Here is a 23,482-nt window from a genome sequence, read left to right as displayed (position 1 = left end):
AAGCATAATCAGACATCCTCTTTGTAAAACATCTCCACCAAAGAGACTAATCTGCCTTTTATGGTAAAAAAATATATTTTTTAAAATATAAACCAGTGGGAGATTTAGATATAGCCAGGATCCTCAAAATTAAGAATTATCTCTAAACCTTCCAATGTTTTGAGACTTCCTAGATTTTAAATCTTTATGTCCTCTTCATCATTTAGGATTAATAGATTTTTCATATAGCAGAGACTGTGTCTTCAGAAGATATCTTTAAAAACTTCAGGCTTCATGTTTACTGAGAGTCAGCTCAAGTTTGTTTTGGCACGGTACTGGTAAAAAGCAGTTAACAACAAAGGAAAAGAAAACAATTTTCTTATCTTTTCAGTTCAAAACCTTTTCCGTGTGATGAGTTTGAAAGGGTAAACAATCCTTTAGGATACATTGCAGGAGAAGACATAAAAAGGATCAAGTTCCTGTGCTTCTGACTGGGTTAGTTTTATCTTTTTTCCCCTGTTTTTAAGCATATCCTTACACATTGATATTCTTCAAACTTTATTTTAATAATTAGGTCCTACTGATGTTTTCATACCCCCGCTCTGACCATTCACTCAATATCCTTCAAGGGGTCAGGTTAGAATTCGGTGCTGTATTGTGAATCTAACAATTTAGAACAGAGTAATTAATCTTCTCTTCCTCTATCCAAGACCCAAAATGCAGCACTGAGCAAAGACTTCATTGATGGCAGTGAATTGTTAAAAATTCTGTACAGTAGTGAAGTGGGCTGAGAGTAACTTTTCTTTTTCCCTTTCCTCGCCTCACCAACCCCCAAGTTTACAAGCAGTTGCTGTACATTGTAAACAAGGGGATTTTTTTGTTAGTGGCTTATTTTGAGGTTTAGAAAGATACTCTTTTTCTGAATTGGGGAAACATATGATGGAGCAGCTCATAATCCATTCATCAAATATGAATCAAGAAGTACACGTTTCTCCTCCAGCAAGGCATAAAGTATTTTAGAATCACATGCTGCTGTTGAAATTACAGTTTACCTTTCTCCAAAGAGCCTTAATGGTGGGTCATTTATAGTATGGCTTATTGGGCCAAATTCAAATGATACTTAAATAATGTTGTAAAATGCAAATGAAGCATCAGAGGGGAAATGGCATACCTGCATACAGTCACCCATCATTGTCTTAAGAGTTCCATCAGTGAGACAAGAGAGGGGGCTTATAGATCAAAGAACAATTAATATTAAACAACTATTTGAGGGAGAATTAGTACTCAACATTCATATGAAAGAATTTCATATTAAGAAGCTGTTCATATTGTATCACGTGTTGCTCTTACTGATGTGATGTTTCCTAATTTTTCCAAAAAGCCAGACTGCCTTTTCCTTCCATTTGTGTCCTTAGTGTTCAAAGAGAGTTGTAAGGTTTACATGCTGACTAAAAGGCAGGAGCATCTGTATTTTCTCCACTTGCTTTACTTGGATTGAGCAGAGGATGTGATTAATCAGAAATGTACTGAAGGTATTTTCCCAGAGCAGGAAAACTGCATCTCTGACATGCTGCTCAGACAGCGATGAGTCTGCTCTAACTTTGGCCGTGTTCATCAAAAATGTGTCGCAAATGTCATTTGGATCAGCCTCTCTGTGCTGACTGACCATATGGGAAGAGAAGAGTGGAGAGATACTGTTTTTAACCAAATCCACTGTTGGTTTTCGTCATCACAAAATCCTATGATTAGCCATCTAGAATAAGTAATTTATGTGGTTGTGCTTGCCTGTGAGAAACCTAAAAACTGCAGACATATTAGCAGATATGTTCCATTCGTTATTATTACAGTCCTTGTAATTATGATCTCATTATACTACACCATGGCATCTGCTTTCCATAGACAGTGGACTGATTGTTTTAGAGTATGTGCCTGGCAGCAGCACCTATCTATCTAAAAATGTATGGCCCCCATCCATCAAAATATGATAAAATAAAATTCCACAAGCAATGAACTTTAAAAGAAATGTTGTATTTCTGTATTTCTGCTCTGCACATTGAATGAGTAACACAGAGAATTCTATTTTGTGGGCAGATGGCAAAGCAGTAAAATGTGATTTTGGAAACTGCATTAGGAGTTCCAAATCAGTAAGAAAAAAGTCTTATTTTCTAGCTTTTTTAAATAATACCTGGACCAATTTTCAAGTCCAGCTGTTTTTACCAAGATATTTATGCCTGAATTATTAGCGACAGAACTGAACCCAACAAAAAGCTGTACTGGATGCTTGTGGGTCAGTGAATTTCAGGAGTGACACTGGACTGTGGTTTTGTGCCCCATTTAAGTTGCTTCTCCCACTCAGTCCTGATATTATCTTTTTCTAGGACTTTGAAAGTTTTGTAAAAATAGGATTTCTTGTAACCTAATTGGACACCTGCTTGTTTCTCTCCTATCGTTGATTTGCTTCAGCTTCTAAGGTGCTCTATTTCTTGATTTCCAGGAACATTGTAAGCAGAATAACATTTTGTTACTATGCAGCACAGCTATGGGGCGTGCAGAATAAAAAGAATGATACCTGACGCTCCCTTAAACAACAGGATTGCACTGACCAAACTCTTATTATGCAGAGCTGACCCTGAATTCAGTAGAAACAGTGGCTGCATAGCAAATAAAAACATTCTGGAGATTGACATCAGAAATACATCATTTTAGAACTCACACATAATTAAAGAATTACAGTGGTTCAACAGATGGATATTCATTAAATATCTGAGCCTTAAACTATATTAAATTTAGATACAGTAACTTATTTCTCTAGTAATATGTTAGCTCACAGTCTTAGACTGAATTTCTTTACAGCTTGTTTGAGCTAGAGACATTACCAATTAAAATCAACTGAATCTTTTGGACATAATTTAAGAAATTATTCTTACAGCAGGGAAAAGAAGTGGATAGCTAGTAACTTACTACAGCCATATAGACCTTAAGCAACCATTTCTTGTAGTTTGTACCATGCAAAGAAGCACCTGAGCTGTGGTTCAGCACTTAATGTACTGGTTCTGTGGTGACAGTGGTAACTTTCAGCAGAAAGTAGCTATTGGTGGCTGAAATACCTTTTGTTTCCTTCGTGAGGTTTACCAAAGCTCTTGGTGGGCACCAGAAGTATGCAAATGCACAGCTTGGCTCCAAGTTCCTTAAACTGTAATAATTTGATTATATTCAGTCATATCTCAGTCCTTCTGCTATATGAGAATTCTAACTCCATGTCCAAAGACCTCTCTATTGGAGCTTTCATGAATTTCAGTGGGTATTGCAGAGGAGGAAGGCTAGAATGCATCTCTTTCATACTTCACTCATGAGTTCAGAAAGCAGAAGAAAGGAGTTTAGTGAGGTAAAGGGTATTTGTCAGATGCATTCTTCAGCTGAGATTCTTGAATGATAACTCTAACAAGCTGGCACAAATATAAGTTTTTTGAGGCCATGGGTTTGAATTTGTAATTATTGCACAAGTTGTATAGGTGCATACATGTGTATATGTGCATACGTGTGTTAGCAGTGAAAAGTACACTGAAGCCTTTGCTGACAAACCATCACATAAGACATACTCAGTTCTAAGTTCTGAAAGCTCCTTCCGGTGTTGTCTATTGAAACACATGCAATATTACCTTCAAACTGAAGAAGCACATGCAAAAATCAAGGCATATATATCAGTAGAATTAACGTTATTAGAATTCTTTTGCATCATTTTTGTGATTGATTAAAAAGAATATTTAAATATAAAAAAAATTTGTTCATTGAAACTGTTTCAGACTGTGGCTGGTTGTCTGCAGGTAAAGGGCATGAAAAACTCAGGCTAACTATAATGTGGACAAACATTAGCCTCAGCTAATCACAGAATCAGAGAATCATTTGGACTGGTTGATCCCAAATGTGTCTGGATGAGTACAAGCCAGTATGGCTGGAGGGACAGTCCAAAGAAACTGCATGATGCTGTTAAATGAAAGATCAAGGGCGAGATATGAGCTGAGGAATCTAAAATTCACCCAGCTAGGACTTATGCTATGGCCCCTACTGGACTGCTTATAACTTGACTTGTCTTTAGATTATCTATGGACATTTAATATCATAGAAATGGGTTCCAATACTCATAATCCCTCTGTACCTCTGTTTTGCTTTCTGCATGCTCAGTTCGCCTGTTAGAAGCTGCTATTCCACATACAAGATAATGGACATTTTCAGCATAAACCTTTAAAATCCTTATGAAAAATGTGCATCAGGGCTTTGGTCTGTTGTTTCAAAGAAATGAAATGTATAGGAAATTAAATAATCACAATAGTTGTTTATTGCTTTGAAAAGAACAAAGTGCAGGTTCTTCCATGGAAGAAAAACCAAAGACAAGTGTGGATTTGCAACCCTATGCTCAAACGTCTGAGGTACGTTTTGTTTCACTTTGTTGTGTTACCATTGTATAAAAGAGGGCATTGCAACATGAAAGACAGAGAACACAAGGAAGTAATTCTTTCCTGCTGTTTCTACTTTGAGTGATTTTTCTGACACCTTTGTTGAAGACCAAATGTCTGGTGCGACTTCAGTCAGGATTCCTCTCGAACACTTTGCTAAAGCATTTGCAGTGTTCTGTTGCTGTTTGCTGCTTGCATGCAAGTTTAGCTAAAACAAAAAAAATTAAGCAACTACTATCATCTTGTATTTCCTCTTGTATTTCATCTGATGAATTGCAGAAAATGGGATCTCTATGCTGTTTGTAGAAATAGAAGTCCTACCCTCAGGTGCTCTACTCTCTCACACTTTTGGCAAACTTCTGCTGGACTTTGTGCTGATACACTTTTGAGTAATATTTGGAGAAAACAGTAAAAAATAAGTGAAGCAATTATTTGCCACAAGTCTATCATGAAGAGTTCTGTCATACTGGAGTCAGCTTCCTTGTGGCCAGTCCAAGTCAGCCTCCTGTTACAGGGCTGGGTGCTGCCAGCCTTTACTCAGTGCTGGGTAACTGCCCCCAGGGCTGAGCTCACCCTCACCCGGGCTAGGAGTCAGCACTATCCCACCATAGCCTTTGGGTGGGTTCCTGGGATGCTCTGCAAGAGGATCCGTTTCTTCTTGCCTTCTCACCCTACCAGTGCTGGCCCTTGGGAGGCAGAGGAGGTGTTTTGCTGTGGGCGCAGCACGAAGGGCTGGCTTTGGGAGCAGGGATCCTGGCGGAGGCAGTTAGGTGGAGCGGGTTTTCCTGTAATTGTAGGGGAGATTTTCCTGTTGTGTTTCTTTGTGACTGTCTCACAGTTGCAGACGCAGTCAGTGCTGCCATAGGATTGCTGGGAAGGTGGTGTCTCCTACTGCCTGTCCCAGCTGGACTGCTGGTGATTTCTGAGAGGGTCAGCGTGGTCCCTGTCTCCGCAGCAATGTGTCACCCAGAAGATATAGGGCGGGATCCAGTGGTGGGTATGGGGCTGGGTGGCTTTGTGGGACTGGAGCGGATGCATATGTGTAGGTTTGCCATTGCAAGTAATTTAGGAAGTATTTTATAATATGTTTAGCAGTCATAGGGAGGAGTTGAGGTTTGCTCTGTTGCTGTGATGAATTATCTTTTTGGTACTGAAAACTCTGGAAAAAAATGGAATATTTTTAGCAAAGAGTATTTTTCATCTTGTTTTCAAAGAAGGGCTTGTTGTCTTGTTAGTTGTCATAAAACCAGCAAGAGAGATAAAGGGACATTAGCATCTGCATACTGTTAACAAACTCTGGAACACTGTAATTCTCTTTTTAAAATAACAAATGAAGGCTGAAATACATGTTTACATGAGAAAAATTTTAAAAATACGGTAAATTCCTGAAGCCTGCTACACTCCTTGTGCAAAGTCTTTTAAATTCCATTTATTTATTTGTAACTGATGAAGTTACATAACCTAAGGCGGTGATGTGCTTCAAGCGTGATGACTGAGAGATGATGTTTTCTCAAAGGATGTACTTTTGGCACCAATATGGTCAGAGTGATGGCCTGGTCACTATAGTTATTTTATATGCAAGTTCTATATCCACAAAAGCCCTCAAAATGCAGCATACGTTTAGGATGATCAGCATGTGTAGTCCACAGTAGTACAGAATTTATAATGTGAATTTCCCAGTAAAATATTTCAAGATGAGCAATTTTGTGAAAATAGGACAAGCTGATATTCAGTGAAGTTTTAAAGTAGATATTTAAGAAGCTGCTGGAAGAAAAAGACTGTGCAGATGCATACCAGTAACTCTTTCAAAAAGTGCTACTCTAGTTATTACAGTAAAACTGACCTGCTTGCCAGCTGACAAGAAATGCACAATTTATTCTATTTTTTTTGAGATAAACCGTGAGACTTTTTATGTCATTGATGAAGAACGTCTCAAAGGGATGTAATTAAGCTATTGTTTTCTCTTTCCACGCTATCTTAAAAGCTATTAAGCTATTTTTTGAGTGACATTGAGAACCTTTTACTTAAGAAGCCTTTTTGGGGTACTGATACAGTTATTCAGAAACAAGTGCTTATTTTAGTTTTTTTTCCTATTCCCTTTTGGGATGTTCTGAAGATTATCTGCAGGATGATTACTTTGAGTATGTCAATTAAACTAGTAAGTAGTCCAACCAATCTAGTAAGTAGTCCTGGATCCTTTCCCTGTGCACGTGTGTGAGTGCATATATGTGTGTATGTGTTGCCAGAGCACAGGCATAGCTAGGTAGTAAAAAAGCATTTTCCATTCATTTCATGAGGCTACTCAGCATGGCCTTTCCCAGGATCAGGATCTCCTTGAATACAGAAGAGGTGTACAAATCAAACATCACCCATATCTCAGGGCTGGAGGGAACTGGGACTCTAAGGAACAGGTTGCTCTGGGATCATTCTCCTGTGACTCAATTCACTTTTCTGTGTCTCCCCGGTGACACTAGTAGGGCAGGAAATGTCCCACTCCTCTCAGGGTAAGCCTCGAGGTCTGGTGAGGACCCATGTGGGGATTCTGCTTCCAAATGGAGGAGTAGTCCTGCTGGTTTCCATTTTATTATTCCTGGGCCAAGGAAGCCTGAGCTGAGTGTTTCCACCAATGACAGAGGTTTTTGTCAGAGGTCTAAAACAGATAACCTTCAGAGCACAGATATAATTTGTTCCTTATCCTTCCTCCACCTTCGAGGGGTTCACAGCTATTTTCCCCTTCTAATGACCTGATTAAAATCTTGATTTTTAAATACACCATTGGTCTTAGAGAGTTCAATGTACTGAGAGTATAGCAGGCATAAGTTAGAAGGAGCTCTTCAGTGTTAAACAGTGTGGGTTTTTTGCAGTCACTAGAATCTCTTGATATTTTCTGCAAATCTGAAGAATATAACTGAGAAAATGTGTTTGTTCTTTTAAAAAAGTAAAAAATCTTTAATAGACTTTTTTAATGTTCACATATGAGGACCACAGAACAGGACAGTGAGAGGTTAATGCTATATGTCTTGTAATGTGATTGTAAATACAAAGAGCTTTAGTTAATAAAAAATACATCTTGCAGGTAGTTTAAAAGTCCTAGGTGGTGGGCGAAGTCACACCCTCATCATACCTGTAGCAGTTCCTGGGACATTTCTTGCTGTTATTTTAGCTGCTCTTTTTGATAAGAAAGCAGACCCTGGTGTTCTTCCTTGTGAACTTATAATGTCTTTATCTAGGTGGAGGCAATGATTATGAATTTAAGTAGTATTCAGAGTTCCTTTTACTTAACTGTGAGGAAGGAATTCATAGAACAACTTGGTGGAAAGAGAATGCAGTAATTTCTTTCAGTCACCCTAAGATCTCTTGAAAACTTTCTGTAGCTTAATGACCCCAGTGTTTCCAACCTGCACTACATTACGTATCCGTGTGTGTGAACACGTGACTGGAAGGAATGTGCTGGAACACATAGGGTATTTCTGTTGCTGTATCATCTATGTTAAGATCAGAGTGTACCATGTCACCTAAGGCATTACACAAGTAAAATTCTCAGCTCTAGAAGTGTGAGAGATTTCCACCTCTACTGTGCAACCAAAGCCCTATGAAAACTGGTGGGTTTGGGTGAGTAAAATTATTTTACCTTGCTTTTGCTGCAGAGTGGCATCTATCATCTAGGAATCTCTTAGCTTGAAATGAGTGAGAAAAAAATGGTGTAGTATATAGCAATTTGTCCCTTTTGGTAACCTTTTGAGGTTGCTCCAGTTGTTGTTTCCCGTTCAGACCAAGATGTGAACCCGATGCCTCCACATTTTTTCGTATATAGCTATGATATATCCCAGAATATATCATACTCTCAAACGAAGAGTGTGAATTTAGTTGAAGAGGTTTTTAGAACAGACTTTTAGCCATAAATTTAATAGGAGGTCACTGCTGACGCCAGTAGACCTATGCTGATTCACATGTGTTAAAGATTAAACAATCCATTACTTTTCTTCCCCTAAAGAATTTTGAGGAAATATTAAATCTTGTATCTAAAGAATGTAAAGCTACAGGAGTTGCAAGAATATAAAAAATTGAAGGTCAAAATGCATTCCAAGTGTATAGTAGTATAGGTTTATGTGCACATGTGTAATATTGTGCTTAATATATTACTGTAGAGAATATTAAATCAGCAATTTCTTGATTACTTTGGGATTTACAGGACATGATCTTTTTTTTTTCCTAGTCTGTTAGCTTTTGAGTCTTAGTTATTGTTTTAGCTCCCATGAGAAGGAATATGTAATGTTGTGCCAAAGACCTTAATTCTGTGAGGTGTTCCTTTCTCAATGAGTAACATAACAGGATTCAGCTTTTTGAAAATATATTCTCCTACTACCACATGTTTCAACCAGAGAGGAATACTGTTTAGGCTTTATATCACTGCAAACAGTATAGCAGATGCACTTTTGCTATATTGATATCATTTAAATATTACAAACAACTATCTCAACATCATGGAAAGACTGCACATAACTTCTGGACAAGGCATCATTCTTCTGTCAATAGAAACGTATGAATAGGATGAACTAGTAATTTTCTTTCATGCTGATCATTTGTTTTTGCATATCAGGAGCTGTTGAACAGACACTATCCTTTGAATATTTATTAATTTACACTGCTTTGAGAAAAACAGGTGGGAAAACGTAATTGCTTACTTCAGGTTGTATGCAGCTTGCTTTCTTTAGTGTTATAGAAGTTTTCATCAGACATTTCTAAAGAAAAAATCTGAGGTTTGATTATTAGGTTTTTTACTCTACTAACACAAACTCCCCTTTTACATAAATATATCACTGGTTGTGCTGCTGGTGATTACTAGCATCATGACTACTCACAGACTTCAGTGTCTGTGCTGCAAAAGGTAAAATCTGTAATGGACTTGGGACAACCTGGGGTATGAAGCAGTTCATTGGATTAATCACATTTGAAATGTTCATTAAATAGAATATTGAACAATCACATTCACTTGTTGGAAGGAAAATTGTTCCCAAGACAATTTTTTGTGTATCCTTGAACAGCATAGAAAATGGTAAGAAGAAGAATATTTTGTTCTTCTTCTTCTTTTATTTTTTTTTTCAGAGTTAACAGAAGAAATTGAAAGCTGGTTTGCTTTTTTTAATAGCCAATTTTAGGTTTTATGACAAGAACGTAAATTTAAAATTTTTCTTTTGTGGTGCACTTAACAGAAAAATGTTGCCATTTCAAAAACTGTAGCTATGTGTGAATATTAGTAAACATTTATGTTAAATGTTAATAAACATTTATGTTAAATGTTAATAAACATTTCAAAAACTGCAGCTATGTATAAATGTTAGTAACCTGCCTAAGGACTCCATAGTTTTTTGAGGAATAGTGTGTGTGTGTTGACTGTAATTCCCCTTGTTCTATAAACCTAGGATACATACATGGACATACACATGCACACACAACACATTTGATTGCATTTTACACATATATGTTTATATTTTGTATTAAATTTCTTTTCATATTCATATAAGGGCAGTTCAATAAATTTGATTTTCTATCCAAAAAAGTTGGCTAGTGTTTTCTACAAATATACTTAATCTTCAAGTGTTTGATGTTTAGCTCAACCTGTGGTCTTGTGTCCATTTATTAATGTTCCTATATATGAGTTTAGAGGACCAGGGCTGAAATGGCCTTGCTGTAGCAGGCATTCCACAGTAGCCTTAACACAGTAAATTGTTAGAGAACATTAACAGGAAAAGTGCTATTCCAACCTGCTTGGGCAGATTTCGGTCATAGTTCATCAAACCATGACAAACTCTGATTTTACCAGAGATTTTTCAAGAAGTTTTGGAAAATGTCACATGTCTAACTCTTTTGCTCAGTGCTCTTTCTTTAGTAAGATGCTTATGATTTCCAGAATGGCCTACAGCTCTGTTTCTTTGTACAATGACAGGTAGTTCACTACAATTTAAAAATTAACTGAAACAGCTTTAATTCATGCCATGAGCTCCACCTTTACAAGAGTGGAAAATTAAGTTTTGTAGGACATTTTCTTCCATTTGTTTTCCACTCGTGGTAGACTGTGTTCTCACATGCTCTGAAAGTTGCAGGATCAGCTGTAATAGAAAAGGATCAGGAGGCAATGTGTGGCATGCTAAAACATTACCTGCTAGTTTTATTGTAATAGCTGGGGATTTATTCAGTGTGGGGAGAATTCTGTAGTGTTTTACTGACAAAAATCTTATTATAGTAGAATTTTTGGCACATATATTTTTAAGTGTGGTTTTATGTTTTTGGTTAAGTTGATCCTGGATGGACATCAAATGCCACCAAAGCACCTCTGTCACATCCCTACTCAGCTGGGCAGGAGAAAGGAAAATATAACAAAAGGCGCATGGATCAAGATAAGGACAGAGAGATCACTCACCAGTTACCATTATGGCAAAAGAGACTTGACTTTGGTAAAAAATTAAATTAATTTTCCCATCAAATCAGAATGGAGTAATGACTAATATAATACTTTCTCCCCCCTCCCTCCCCCTTCTTCCCAGGCTTAATTTCACTCCTGATTTTTCTGCCTTCTCCCCCTCAGCAGTGCTGGAGGATGGGGAACGGAGGTTGCAGTGAGTTCATCACGCATTGTTTCTGCCACTCTTTCCTCCTCAGGGGGAGGACTCCTCACACTCTTCTCCTGCTCTGGCATGGGGTCCTTCCCATGGGAAACAGTCCTCTCTGAACTTCTGCAATGAGTCCTTCCCATGGGGTGAAGTTCTTCACAAACTGCTCTAGCATGGGTCTCTTCAAGAGAGTGCAGTCCTTCAAGAACAAGGCTCCTCCAGGATGGGTCATAAGTCCTGCCACAAACCTGCTCCAGTGTGGGTTTCCCACAGGGTCACAGCCTCCTTTGGGCATTCACATGCTCTGGCATGGCCACAAGGGCTGCAGGTGGATATCTACTTCACTATGAATCTCTGTAGATTGCAGGGAGACAGCCTGCCTCACCATGGTCTTCCTCACGGGTTGCAGGGAAATCTGCACCTGGAGCACCTCCTTCCTCTCCTTATTCACTGTCCTTGTCTGCAGAGCTGTTTCTCTCACATGTTCTCAGTCCCCTCTTCTCTAGCTGCAATTGCTTCTGTGCAGTAATGTTTTTTCCCCTTCCTGAATCTGTTATCCCAGAAATGCTACCACTGTTGCTGCTGGGCTTTGCCTTAGCCAGCAGTGGGTTGTTCTTGTAGATGGCTGGCATTGGCTCTGACAGATGTTAGGGAAGTTTCTCACAGAAGACACCTCTGTAGCCCCCCAGATACCAAAACCCTTCCACACAAACCCAATACAATATTTTAGGCATTTTACCTCAGACATTACATTTACACTTCAGAAATACCATGTTCCAGATTAACTGTGTTAAGTTGGGGTGAAAAATGTTCTTTGACAATATCACACTGCAATTACTTTGTTAATACAAGAAATGTAAAGAATTGTCAACACTGATCATCTAGTTAATGCCCGTGAAAAAACAGATAAATGTGAAGACCTTGTCAGGTCACCAGTCACCTCCCTGGTGAGCATTAGTAGTTAGGTTGAAGTGTCCATTACTAGTTAGGTTGAAGTATCCATTACTAGTTAGGTTGAAGTGTCAGATCCAACTTTAAAGAATGGTGTTAATCTTCTTAAAGTATTTTATTACTAAGACATTACCAGGTCATATTGTATTCCTAGTGGATGTTTGGCTTTTTCCTTAGGAGGTTAGCAGGATAATTGTTTTGGACATAAATTGCAATTTTCTGGTTGGCATTTGGGTGCAGAAAGAGTGCTAGCCAGTGTACAGGAGACATGTACACGTATTGGCTGTGAGAACAGCTCTACATAGCAATGTGTGCTTTGCAGTATCTTTCCAAGGTCAAGTGATTTCTTCAGAATATAGGGCTGTGTTGCTCCCTGCAAGGAAGTGCTTACAGCTCTGGTTTGTGGAAGTTTCCCCTCACCAACACTTCCTGGCATGTTTATCCTACTGCTTCTATGTACTCCTTTCTGTACTTAAAACATAGGAACCATCCACAACACTGGCACTCCCAGCAATGAAAAATCAGGAGTCAGCCTTCATGGGCTGATTTCAGTGCCACCACATTGCCAAATTTTGCTACAAATAGAAATGTTTCAAAGAATGATGAGTCCTGGCATGATGTCCTCCTCAGGAAATGTGGTTTTCGTCTTTGATTATTATGGTGTCATTAAGTTCCATGCTAACAGTCTTCTGGACTTTTGGCAGTATCTCTGATCAGCAATTTTTTGAGTGTAAAGTAAATGGAAAGTGTAATACAACCTTTTTTCAGCATAGCATTGCTTCTAGTTATGAAACAGGTTTTTTATCTATTCAGCTCTACTGGTATTTAGCATACTGAAATTTCTGTAATTCAGCTTTTGTTTTAATTTCTTGCCCATTTATTTACTTCTGAAAACTTTTGTGTGTGCTTCTGTGCAAATGAAGGCATTAATACCACCTGCAAAATACATCGTGCTTATAACCAGAGGTACAGAGATTCTAATTCCACTAGTGTTAGTAGAAGTCTTGCCATGAACTACATTGATAGTGGGATTTCAATTACTGCATGTTTACACTATACTACATAACTAATCATTATGTGCCTGGTGAGATGTCACAAAGTTACTTAAGTATATTTTTGATTTTTAAATAACATTTGTTTGACAATCTTTTATTTTGATATATGTTTTTAAAAATACCTCCTGTGAGTAGAAAAATAGTATTTATCATTTCAGTGACATTTTGGTAATAGTATAATTTTCTACCAGTAATGCCATATTTTTGCAAAAAGAAAATTATGTACTTGAAATTCCTTCTTTCCTTTCTGTGTCTGGAGGCTGTCTATGTGGCTTTCAATTTTTGAGCTATGTTGAATGTGGAATACAACCATGTGCATATATAAACCATGCCTATTGTGCTTCTGCCTAGTCTTTCAGTTTTCTGTGGCTACGGATTCTTTACCATTCTCAAGGAAAAAAAAAACTAACCTCAATATGAAACCTTAAGGCAAGGACCAGTGAGTTTGAAAGATTTTAAAGCTGGATCATCAGCACACTGATGCTTTAGAGAACAATCTAAAAGTGAAAGGAGAATTGCAGTTGCTTTAAAGAGTACTCATTGGATTGCCCAGAAAATGCAGCCCCTCTTCAGTGACTCTCAAAGGATTCATTATTCAATCCCAGATGTAGTATGTTTTGACTTATTTTACTTATTTTGACTTATTTGCAACTGCAAAAGAAAACAGGGGAAATGTAATTTTTTGGTTTCTATCAGTGTGCTCAGCTTTGATTACCCTGGAAGATAGGCTCTTATTCCAAGACATTTACAGTCTGAGATCAGATTTTGGCACCCTTTCTCATGCTGAATAGCATTAGTTAGGGCTGAGCTGCTGCTCATTCAGGTCAGATAGATCAGAATTAGTCATCAGTTGAGATGGTGGTATTTGTGTAGAACCCTGATGGTGATTCAAACATCTCTCCATGAGGCAATGATGCAAATGTTTTTTGCTGCTTCTAGCTGTTTATCTGTACCTCTCTTTTATATGAGTACCATAAAGATGCCTTTGGTTAAAAAAAGTGCTTTAAGAAGGAAACTGAATGAATGAAACTGTTTGGCACACAAAGAAACTATAGGAATTTTGTACAGAAAGATTAGCATGCAAGAAAGCCCATGCACTGAACGTGGTCCTAAGAAACCAACCTAAAAGGCTCAGAGGTTTTCACAGGCTTGCTAATAGATGAGCAATTATTAGTTTGTCTTTTTGAACATTGTCTCTTGCCAAACCTAAATCCCCTTCTCCAGTGCAGCATTCAGCCTGCAGGATAAGTGGATGATGAGGTAGACAGTTGTGGTGTGGAAGGGATTCAAACAATGTGAATGAGATTTTGATCTTCTGGGACTCCTGTGAGACAGAGAGTGAAGAGGAGGAAAGACAAACTGGTCTTCATTTGCAGAAAAGGCTTTCATCTCTTCTGTGCTGTGTGGCTATGGCTGAGAGGGGAGTTGTCTTCCTGCTTGTACGAAATTGCCAGACTTTTAATTTCGACCAGATGCACCATGCAATTATGGCAGCTGATGGATAGTTATAAATGAATTAGTCTTTGGCAAACAATTTTATTTCAAGTAAGATCAGCATCACAGAAGATACAGAAAAGCAAATTTTATGACAGGGTCAGCGCGTTTTTTAAATGCTCAAATTTCTTGGCAGAATAAAAGGACACATTAGTGCAAAGAGGCAAAGTATCCTAATTTCTAAGCATACCTCTGGAACAGACGCCTTGCTGCTCTTCCCACACAGCAAGGAGGACTAAATACTGATGGGCAGTCTGAACCTTGCCTCTGCTTGCTGAACTTTCCTTTTTGCTGTGTTTCGTATTGGGGTTATAGGTAGCATTCCTGTCTCTGCCACCACGCTCCCCACACTAATTGTCATGAAGTACAGAAGGTTCAAGCATGCTTGGTTCCCAAGGCTGCTAATGAGCCCTGAGTTCTTCTCACCCTTAATGAATCAAGGTTTGTTTGCGGGGGATTCTGGTCCTTCTGTCCTTTTCCCTGGTCAGGGGAGGAGTCAAGAGTTCACACAACTGAACAATGACTTTACAGTGTAAAGACGATGCAGCTGTGCCATCTGAAGCCATCCTCAGTTATGAGCAACAAAGCTTAAATACATTGTACTGTGAAGAGGTACAGCTCTGTGAGTGTGAAGCATAGCTTTTGCTTCTGCTTCACTGACCTGTCTGCTTGCGGCAGCGACAGGCTCTTGACAGGAGCTTAGGCAGGGAGAGCTGCGTAGGGCGACTCTTTCAAAACCACGCTCTGTAACACTGAGCACAGGAAGGGAAGCAAAATGAAGTTTTAGTTGATCTCTGATGGGGGTGTACTGCTACCTTCTCCAGAAAATCCCATGCCCTCCTTTGAAAAATCATTGATTTTAATCCAAATCCATTTCAGATGTTTAGTAAGTTCACTAAACCAGAAGGTAGTTCATATGTTTTAGCAGTAGAGAGTATTCATAAAAAAGTGATGCTTACACACTCACACACACAAACTCCTCCTAGCAAATCACACAATGCACTATCTCACTGCACTTAACTGTCTTACTGTCTAGAGACCCTTCTTGTACTAGAGGTTAGAAATTTGGGCTAAACTAACTATTGCCATCTACTTAATTCACCTTCCTTTAGGCATTTCAGTTATGACAGTGTGCGCTCCCCTAGCTATGTTTATCTTACTACAAACATGGATGTGATATATTTTTTGGCATATATGTACAGGTATATATGCACAAAAGTACAGGTACATATAAATACAGCTGTATATGTTCTTGAAATACATAGGAATAGATTAGTATATGATATATATCATACATATTATATGTAAACTATAACATACTTCCCTAGAAACATTATTCCTGGCATATATATTCATATATATATTTACATAAGTAAACACAGACGTACTCTAAATTCCATGCTATTTCTATAGTAGCAAATGAAAATTTCAATCTGATAAAATAACTTTGTTAATGGTAATAGAGATTACAAATTTATCAATAATAATACTCTGGACTAATCCTTGCACAAAGGTGAAGTGTTTTTTTAAAAAAGTTTTGGTAGTAGATGAGTGAAGCCAAAAGCAGCATCTGCAGAAGAAATCTAATTTTGCTGTAATAGGCTGTTTGAAGACCATCATTTTAGGTTTTAATAATGCACAGAAACATCTGCTGTTTTGCTTGATTGCATGAGAGAGAAAGGGAAAAGGAAAAAGAAATGAAGGCGGCTTGGGGTTTTTTCATTAAGTGAAAAGGAAGGGTGATAAATAAAACAGTCCAGTTTTAAATACCTTGATATGTTCATGTGCAGGTTCAAAACTTTTGATTGCTCTCCCGCCTGGCGTGGTGGGTTGACCAGGGAGCAGTGGCGAAAGTTGACAACCCCCCATGGCTGACCCCTCATGTTTTCTCTCGCCTAATCGAATTTTACGTGTGTTTCCAGATAGCTGATCAGCTTCCCTGGATTTCGCTGACGCCACAGGAAAGCTTTGCCTGAAGATGGAAACACTGGAGTCAGAACTGACCTGCCCTATCTGTCTGGAGCTGTTTGAAGACCCGCTGCTGCTGCCTTGCGCTCACAGCCTCTGCTTCAACTGCGCACACCGCATCCTGGTCTCCCACTGCGCCACCAACGAGCCAGTGGAGTCTATCACCGCCTTCCAGTGCCCGACCTGCCGCTATGTCATCACCCTCAGCCAGCGCGGTCTAGACGGGCTCAAGCGTAACGTCACCCTGCAGAACATCATCGACAGGTTTCAGAAAGCCTCGGTCAGTGGGCCCAATTCCCCCAGCGAGACCCGCCGGGAGCGGGCATTTGATAACAACAGCATGTCGTCCTGCGAGAAGGTCCTCTGCCAGTTCTGCGACCAAGACCCTGCCCAGGAGGCAGTGAAAACCTGTGTTACCTGCGAGGTGTCCTACTGCGAGGAGTGCCTGAAAGCCACTCACCCCAATAAGAAGCCGTTCACTGGCCACCGCCTCATCGAGCCCATCCCGGACTCCCACATCAGGGGATTAATGTGCTTGGAGCACGAGGATGAGAAAGTTAACATGTACTGCGTGACTGATGACCAGTTAATTTGTGCCTTGTGTAAACTGGTTGGGCGACACCGTGACCATCAGGTGGCAGCTTTAAGTGACCGTTATGACAAGCTAAAGGTTAGTGCTACCTATCAGCTTTCCTAGCCAAGCAATGTGTGATTGGGAAGGAAAGTTCCTTTCAGTTGCATGATAAATTCCTTGTTCGGGCAGGGGTTGGGAAAGGTGGATGTGCGATCTCTAATCAGACGAGAAACAAATACACATCTGTATGTGTGTTTGCTCATCACCATTTAAAATGTGTCAGATTTCACTTTAAGAAAAATTCCTCAGTTGTGCTTTGATTTCTCTAAAGCTGTCATAAGGAAGACATAAGAGTAGTATATACTAATCTTTAAGTGAATTTCCCTATGTACCTGCAGCTTTATTCCTGGCAGTTGGCAAGGTATAGTGCTGACTGCACATACACAGGCATTGATTGAAATGTCAGGCATTCTTTGCTGTTGATTATTTTTCATTAAATTGCTTTCACTGTGAAAAGCCCTTCACATCACCACTAACAGGAGATGCATTTATCTGTGCTGGCTTCAGGGATGCCAGCTGCCTGTCCAGCCAGGGAAACCAAATGCTGGCTCCGCTCTTCCCGTGCTGCCTCCCACCAGCCTCGCAGGCACTGCAGTCCTGAAAACAAAACCAGAATTGTTTCCGAGCTTGTTGCATTCCCACAGTTTGGCAAGCTTCTGGCACATCTTCTGTCAGGTAGATGGAAGTCTCTGACAGCTTGACCCTGCACAGGATGCCCTGGGTGAGGTAGCGGTGGGCAGTCAGGTCTCAGGGTTCTCTCGAGGCTCTGAGGGATGCTGGCAGAGGCAGAGCTCCTGCTGAATATTGAGGCCAAGGTGAGTGGCCTCCCATCCACCTGGGTGTACGTTTCTCTCATGCCAATTCCTTTGCTGCTGCAGAGCCAAGGCAGGAATTAGGTATCCCACACTTACCTCCACCCACTCCCTCCAGACAGTCTGTGTGTGCCTGTGTGCAGTGAGATTTTTCAAAAACGGACTGCAATCAAGAAATTGCAAGCATGGAGAGCAAAGCTTATCTGCCAGCCTTCTCACACAGAATTTTGAAGTTGGAAAAGAAACTGAATTAATAGATTTAACTAACTTAAATCCTTTCAAATAAAAATGTGTGGCTGCACACGTCTATGATAACTTCAAGTGATTGCAGATGAAATCTACATACACATTCTGTGTGGGTTTTTTGCCTTTATGAATATGCAAACATGCAGATCATATTTTATGATTATATTAACATAATGAAAGACACTTCTCTGCCTGGACCCAGGAGCTTACTTTCATCTCTAAAAGATGTTATTTACAAAGGAGGAATTGTTATTTTTGCTTTCTTCTTTTACTAAACTGATCTGTTATTTTAATAGTTTATCCACTGATAATGTTGAGTGTGAGCTATAAACATGAATCGAAGATGCATAGATTTATGGTGCTTTTTAATGATCCAGTGGGTTTACATCCTTAACAGGTGCTACTATTTAGTAAGGTAACAGTGTATGCTTTACCATTGTTATACCAGTAGGAATAGACTACTTAACACGAAATACCTTCAACATTAAATACTGGATAAGTATACTTTTGTGGATGTGAAAAAGTAGTAAATGTTTCTTAGTGCTGATGTACATAGACAATGCAAGTCTTGAAAGAAGACTTTAAAAGACATGTCTTCTCTCTTGATGTCTTTGACTCTATAGTGCAGACAGTTGTGAAGAAGATGACGGTATTTTTGCACAATCTGTGGCTTTTCTGTGCAAAGATGCCTGTTCAAAAAAGTGTCTTTGCTTAGGCTTTAAGAAGATGCATCTCAGAAACACAAATAACATTTGCATTGGATGTTACCCAGTTCAGCTAACCTGGCAGAAGCCTAATAAAGTACTTTCCACGAGTTTTCTGGAAGATTAATTAAAGTACTAATTTAATGGTTAGCGTAGTCCTAGGCCAAATAACTCTTGCCTCATACCGACAACTCCTAACATCATTTATGATTATCTGTATGATTTCTTTTGAGATGTGGACTGTCTTTGTACCCACACTGTATAAAACAAGTTTACACAGACAATTACTAGTCTATGTGAAATCCTGTTCCTATTGTCTTTGTCATGAAGAAGCCTATTTCACGTTCTATTGCCAGTGATGAAATCAGTCATGGCAATTATGCCAGCAATCATGACACGTTTATGCCCTGACTCCAGGAACAGTAGGCTAGGTGTTTCCCATCCAGATCCAGCATCCATTCTCTGTTCATAAGAAGGTAGTCTGAAACCTATGTCTTCCCTTTCCCCATTAGATTTCTGTCTCAGCAATTTGTTCTGGTTTGTAAGTCAATCTCAGAAAATGAGATTTTCACTTCCATAGATTGGCATTTACCCTACAAGAAGTGAAAGAACAATACTGGATCACACCAGTGTTTGGTAGCTGAGAGGCAAGAATTTCAGGCCCCTTTCCACTTTCAGACCTCCTCTTCCTTCATAAATCGTTATATGACCTCTTGAGTCACTGGTCTTTCTGCTAACATAACATTAGGTATGTGCTCGTAGACAGTCTTTGTTAACTTACAGGTAATGTACACACACCTTTTTCAGATTAAAAATTCAAATAGATCAGAAAATCTCCACTAGAGAAAATGGGTTGTTGCTTGCTATTAATCTGCAGTGGCTTTTTAATATACATGGGGTTTGATATGTCTTTAAAATCTTTAAAATCTTGTAAAAAAATTCTGAAAGAATGAGAATGAGGTAGCCAGTAGTATAGTGCATCAATTAAAAAATATGTGGTTAACTTTATCTTTCCAAAAGAAAAGCTAAACCACATCAAGTGAATCTTGTGATTTTTCTTTTTAAATTGACACACTGTTGACACTAACAAGAGCGAGTGGTGTTCCTCTGGGTGTTAAGCTATGCTAATTACTTACATTCTCTTGCAGCGGTGTTGCTAATTGTTTAAACAATATCTCACCCTTTATTAAGCATAGGACAAAAGATGTCATTACAATCTAGCTCCTTTTGTGGCAAAAATGGAACTCCTTAATTAGGAGTTCTGTACACTTGTCCAACAGAGGCGTCTATGCTGAAGTGTGTTTAACAGTCAATGTAACAGCAATTGTGGACATCTCTAAATGAGGAAGTGTTTTCTGTAGCAACCATCCCCAGCCCTTAGAGGTGCTTTTATTTCTCAACTTACGCTGAGGTTGAGGAGACTGAGGGCACTTGTGTTCTTCCAGGAGCAATCCTTTCTTTCTTAGCTACACGATCAGGGGATATACCTTTATGCTTATTTTGGTTTAGTGATTATAGATGTGCTTTGGTTTTTTTTGTTGTTTTTTTTAAAGTGGATCATACACGTACACACATTAACAATGGAGAAAACAATAAGCCATGACTAAAATAGAGAACAGGAAATATCCTGGCGATACACTAGATTTATGAGGTAGTGGTCCAAATTATGATATAAATTAAAAATAATGTTTAGTTGCAAAAACAATGAGAACTTTAAACATCAAAATAACAAATGCCTGTGCTTACTGGACCATATTACCTATAAGAAAATATTCATAGCTAGTTAGTTTTGATATTGATTCTGTCACTTTTGTCTCTTTGCAATGAAAAGACAATTTAAAAGTACAGTCTTCTTTTTTCAGAGAAAAATTATAAAGTTACCATTGTTTTATAGATATATTTAGACTCATGAAAGTGGAAAAAATCCCAATAGATAAGATTTATTTTGAAGAAGAGAGAATATTTGAGGGAGAACAAACTTACAATGTGTGAATGGAAAGATATTGCTCATTTAATATTAGCAAAGAGCCATGAAGAGGTGTAACAAAAGAGAAAGACAAATGATAAAACATATTTTTAAATGGTATAAAGCCAGAACAACACTTTTGAAAGTGATTATTTTACTTGTCTTCATATTTACTGAGAATTTGGCCTCTGACAAATATCTTCTTGCCAAAAAATAATTTCGGCACAATTTTCATACTTTCTTAGGTCAGGAAAGATCTTCTGTTGAATCGAATTGCTGTAGGTTAGCTTTGGTTCTCCGTATTTTTTTTGACATTTATTAGCACTCATTTGTTTTGGACATGTTTATGAAGTCAGGGCAGCCCTTCTGAATAGAACTCAGCCATTCCAGAAACAAAAGGGAGCTTCTTGTTTGTGTGGTTTTCACCTAGTTTTAGTGGCAGAATCCATAGACATCTATTTTTCCTACATTCAGGATGCAAGGATTCTGTTTTCTATGGTGTGTCAATTCAACTAATTGCAAATAATTTCTTTGTTAGAAAGCAGTCATAAATTGTTTCCGCATAGGGAGGATTGCATTCAACTCTTATAAATCTATTTGACTGTGTAAAGGTGGGAGACTGTCAAATCCACAACTACTACAATAAAAAGCACAAATATGTCTACTTCTCTGCTACATATCTCATGAATTAAAAACTTTTCATATTTAAATGCCTTTGCAGATATACTGGCAAAATATGTGTTGAAGCTTTCCAACTATTTTTATTTGGCATTGTTTTGTAATGGCAGCTTGATCATTAATTGATACATGGTGATTCTCTAAGAATCCAGCACTTACAAATCTGTACTCCAACATACAGTGGGATTAACAATCCAGGAACATTGGTTTCTGGACTTACATATAAATATATTATACTTGTACATGTAAATATTTGTCTATATACATTTAATTCATTTTATGCCCATATTTACATTGCATAAGTATATAAAGGAAATACTAATTTATTAGTATTTATTTATTTATATTTAATATTATTTATTTATATAAAAACTAAATTATATAATACAATATGTTAGTATTTATGTGAATGCAGAAAGAATCAAGCCTTGCAGAATATACCACCTAAGGAGTCTTTCTGCTGTGTCTTTTGCAACTGGACATGCCTGTCTCGTATTGGCCTTTTTAGCCACCAACGCGCTTGTAACAAACGTGGGTAGAGCCCTTCCCAAATCTTTGTTCGCGAAGCCTAGCCATGATGATGATATGAATGTAGGGTTGTTTGTCTAGCATAGAAATATGGGTAATTTTTAGTAATGTCTTAAGTTCATGAATATCTAGAATCTTGAATTTGAAGAAATACACATATGCCTATATTTTAGGTAAATATGTACAGTGTCATGTATATGCGTAGGTCAGTAAAAGTATATTCTATCACATATATATATATAAACTACACAAAAATTACTTTATTTCTTGTCTATTTTTAGTGTTCCATGCATATATCTTTTTTAGTAGTTGAATATATTTGCATCTAAATTTATATTTTCTCTGCATACCCTTAGGTTTCCTAACTTTATATTTAAAGGAGCTCTTTTAAAAAAATCCAACTGATATGTAAAGACATAGTATGTCAGTGTTATAGTGATATGTGTTATTAAACATTTAGATAAATGGCACTTTCCCTTACATTGTACTTAACAGATTGAGAGTGTTACTTTTTATAGTGCCAGTTATGCAAGTTTAACATGTAGTTAAAACACTATATCCAACCTAACAAAATGTAGAACTCAAGGACTTTCATTATTACCAGATTAGATGCAGCTTGATATATTATCTGATATTACTTAATTATTTAACCCAGAAACAGATGCAAAAATATAACTAACTGTCTGTGCTTCTGTATTTGCAAAGATCCAAAAATTTTAAGTTATTCTGTGGAAGAAGATTGACATAGGAATAAACTATGACTACAACCGTTTTCCAGCCACACTTATTTAATTACACTGACATATGATTATGAAGGCAAACTTTAGAACATTGTCTCTTTAGTTTAGTGTTATCTCAAATGTCTGTTTCCTCTGCTTGGTATTTCTTTGTCAGAGTTTAGAAGGATAATAGAAAGTGTTAATACCGAATACCAATATTAGTCTTTTATGACAGGAGTTGTGTGTTTTTTTTTATTTTAGAAACATTTTGAAGTCACTCATGGATATGACTGTGGATAATAAACTATGATTTTACAATAGTTCTAGGTACTGTGAGGTTGGTTTAATTTTATCTGCCTAAGTTCCTTTAGATAATATATGCCATAGTTTTTCAAAACTTACTTTCACAAATTTAACAGTTGGCAAGTCTTTCACATACTATTTATTTCCTTCAATTTTAGTGGAAATGATGGTGTTGAAGGCCTAATCTATTCCGGAAGAACAAAAGAATTAAACAAAAGTGTGAATAGTACAGCATTATTATCTTTGTTCTTGTGACTCTGATTTCCAGGGAAGCCAGACTAGGAATTAAGTAAAAGGTACTGTCATACTTTTCCATGGTTCTGGTCCAAACTGTTCAGATAACAGATTTTAAGAGCCCATGTTCAAGCTCCAAATTGGCA

The 23,482-nt window shown here is 38.0% G+C and overlaps 1 protein-coding gene across 3 annotated transcripts in view; it reads left to right on the top strand.

Annotated features, from left to right (window-relative positions):
* The window catches only part of MID1 (midline 1), a 242,841-nt gene that overhangs the window by 132,550 nt on the left and 86,809 nt on the right, over nucleotides 1-23,482 (top strand). For all 3 annotated transcript variants that reach the window (XM_027675158.1, XM_027675157.1, XM_027675159.1), the window contains exon 2: nucleotides 16,467-17,182. In XM_027675158.1, coding sequence (XP_027530959.1) covers nucleotides 16,523-17,182 — 660 coding nt within the window. In that variant the 5' untranslated portion in view covers nucleotides 16,467-16,522. The remainder of the gene's footprint in view (nucleotides 1-16,466; nucleotides 17,183-23,482) is intronic.

Source organism: Neopelma chrysocephalum, unplaced genomic scaffold (assembly GCF_003984885.1).
Source record: "Neopelma chrysocephalum unplaced genomic scaffold, ASM398488v2 Primary Assembly neopelma1_25, whole genome shotgun sequence".
Classification (NCBI taxonomy): Eukaryota; Metazoa; Chordata; class Aves; order Passeriformes; family Pipridae; genus Neopelma; species Neopelma chrysocephalum.
The sequence above is the reverse complement of the archived record's forward strand: the minus strand, read 5'-3'. Positions and strand labels throughout refer to the sequence as shown.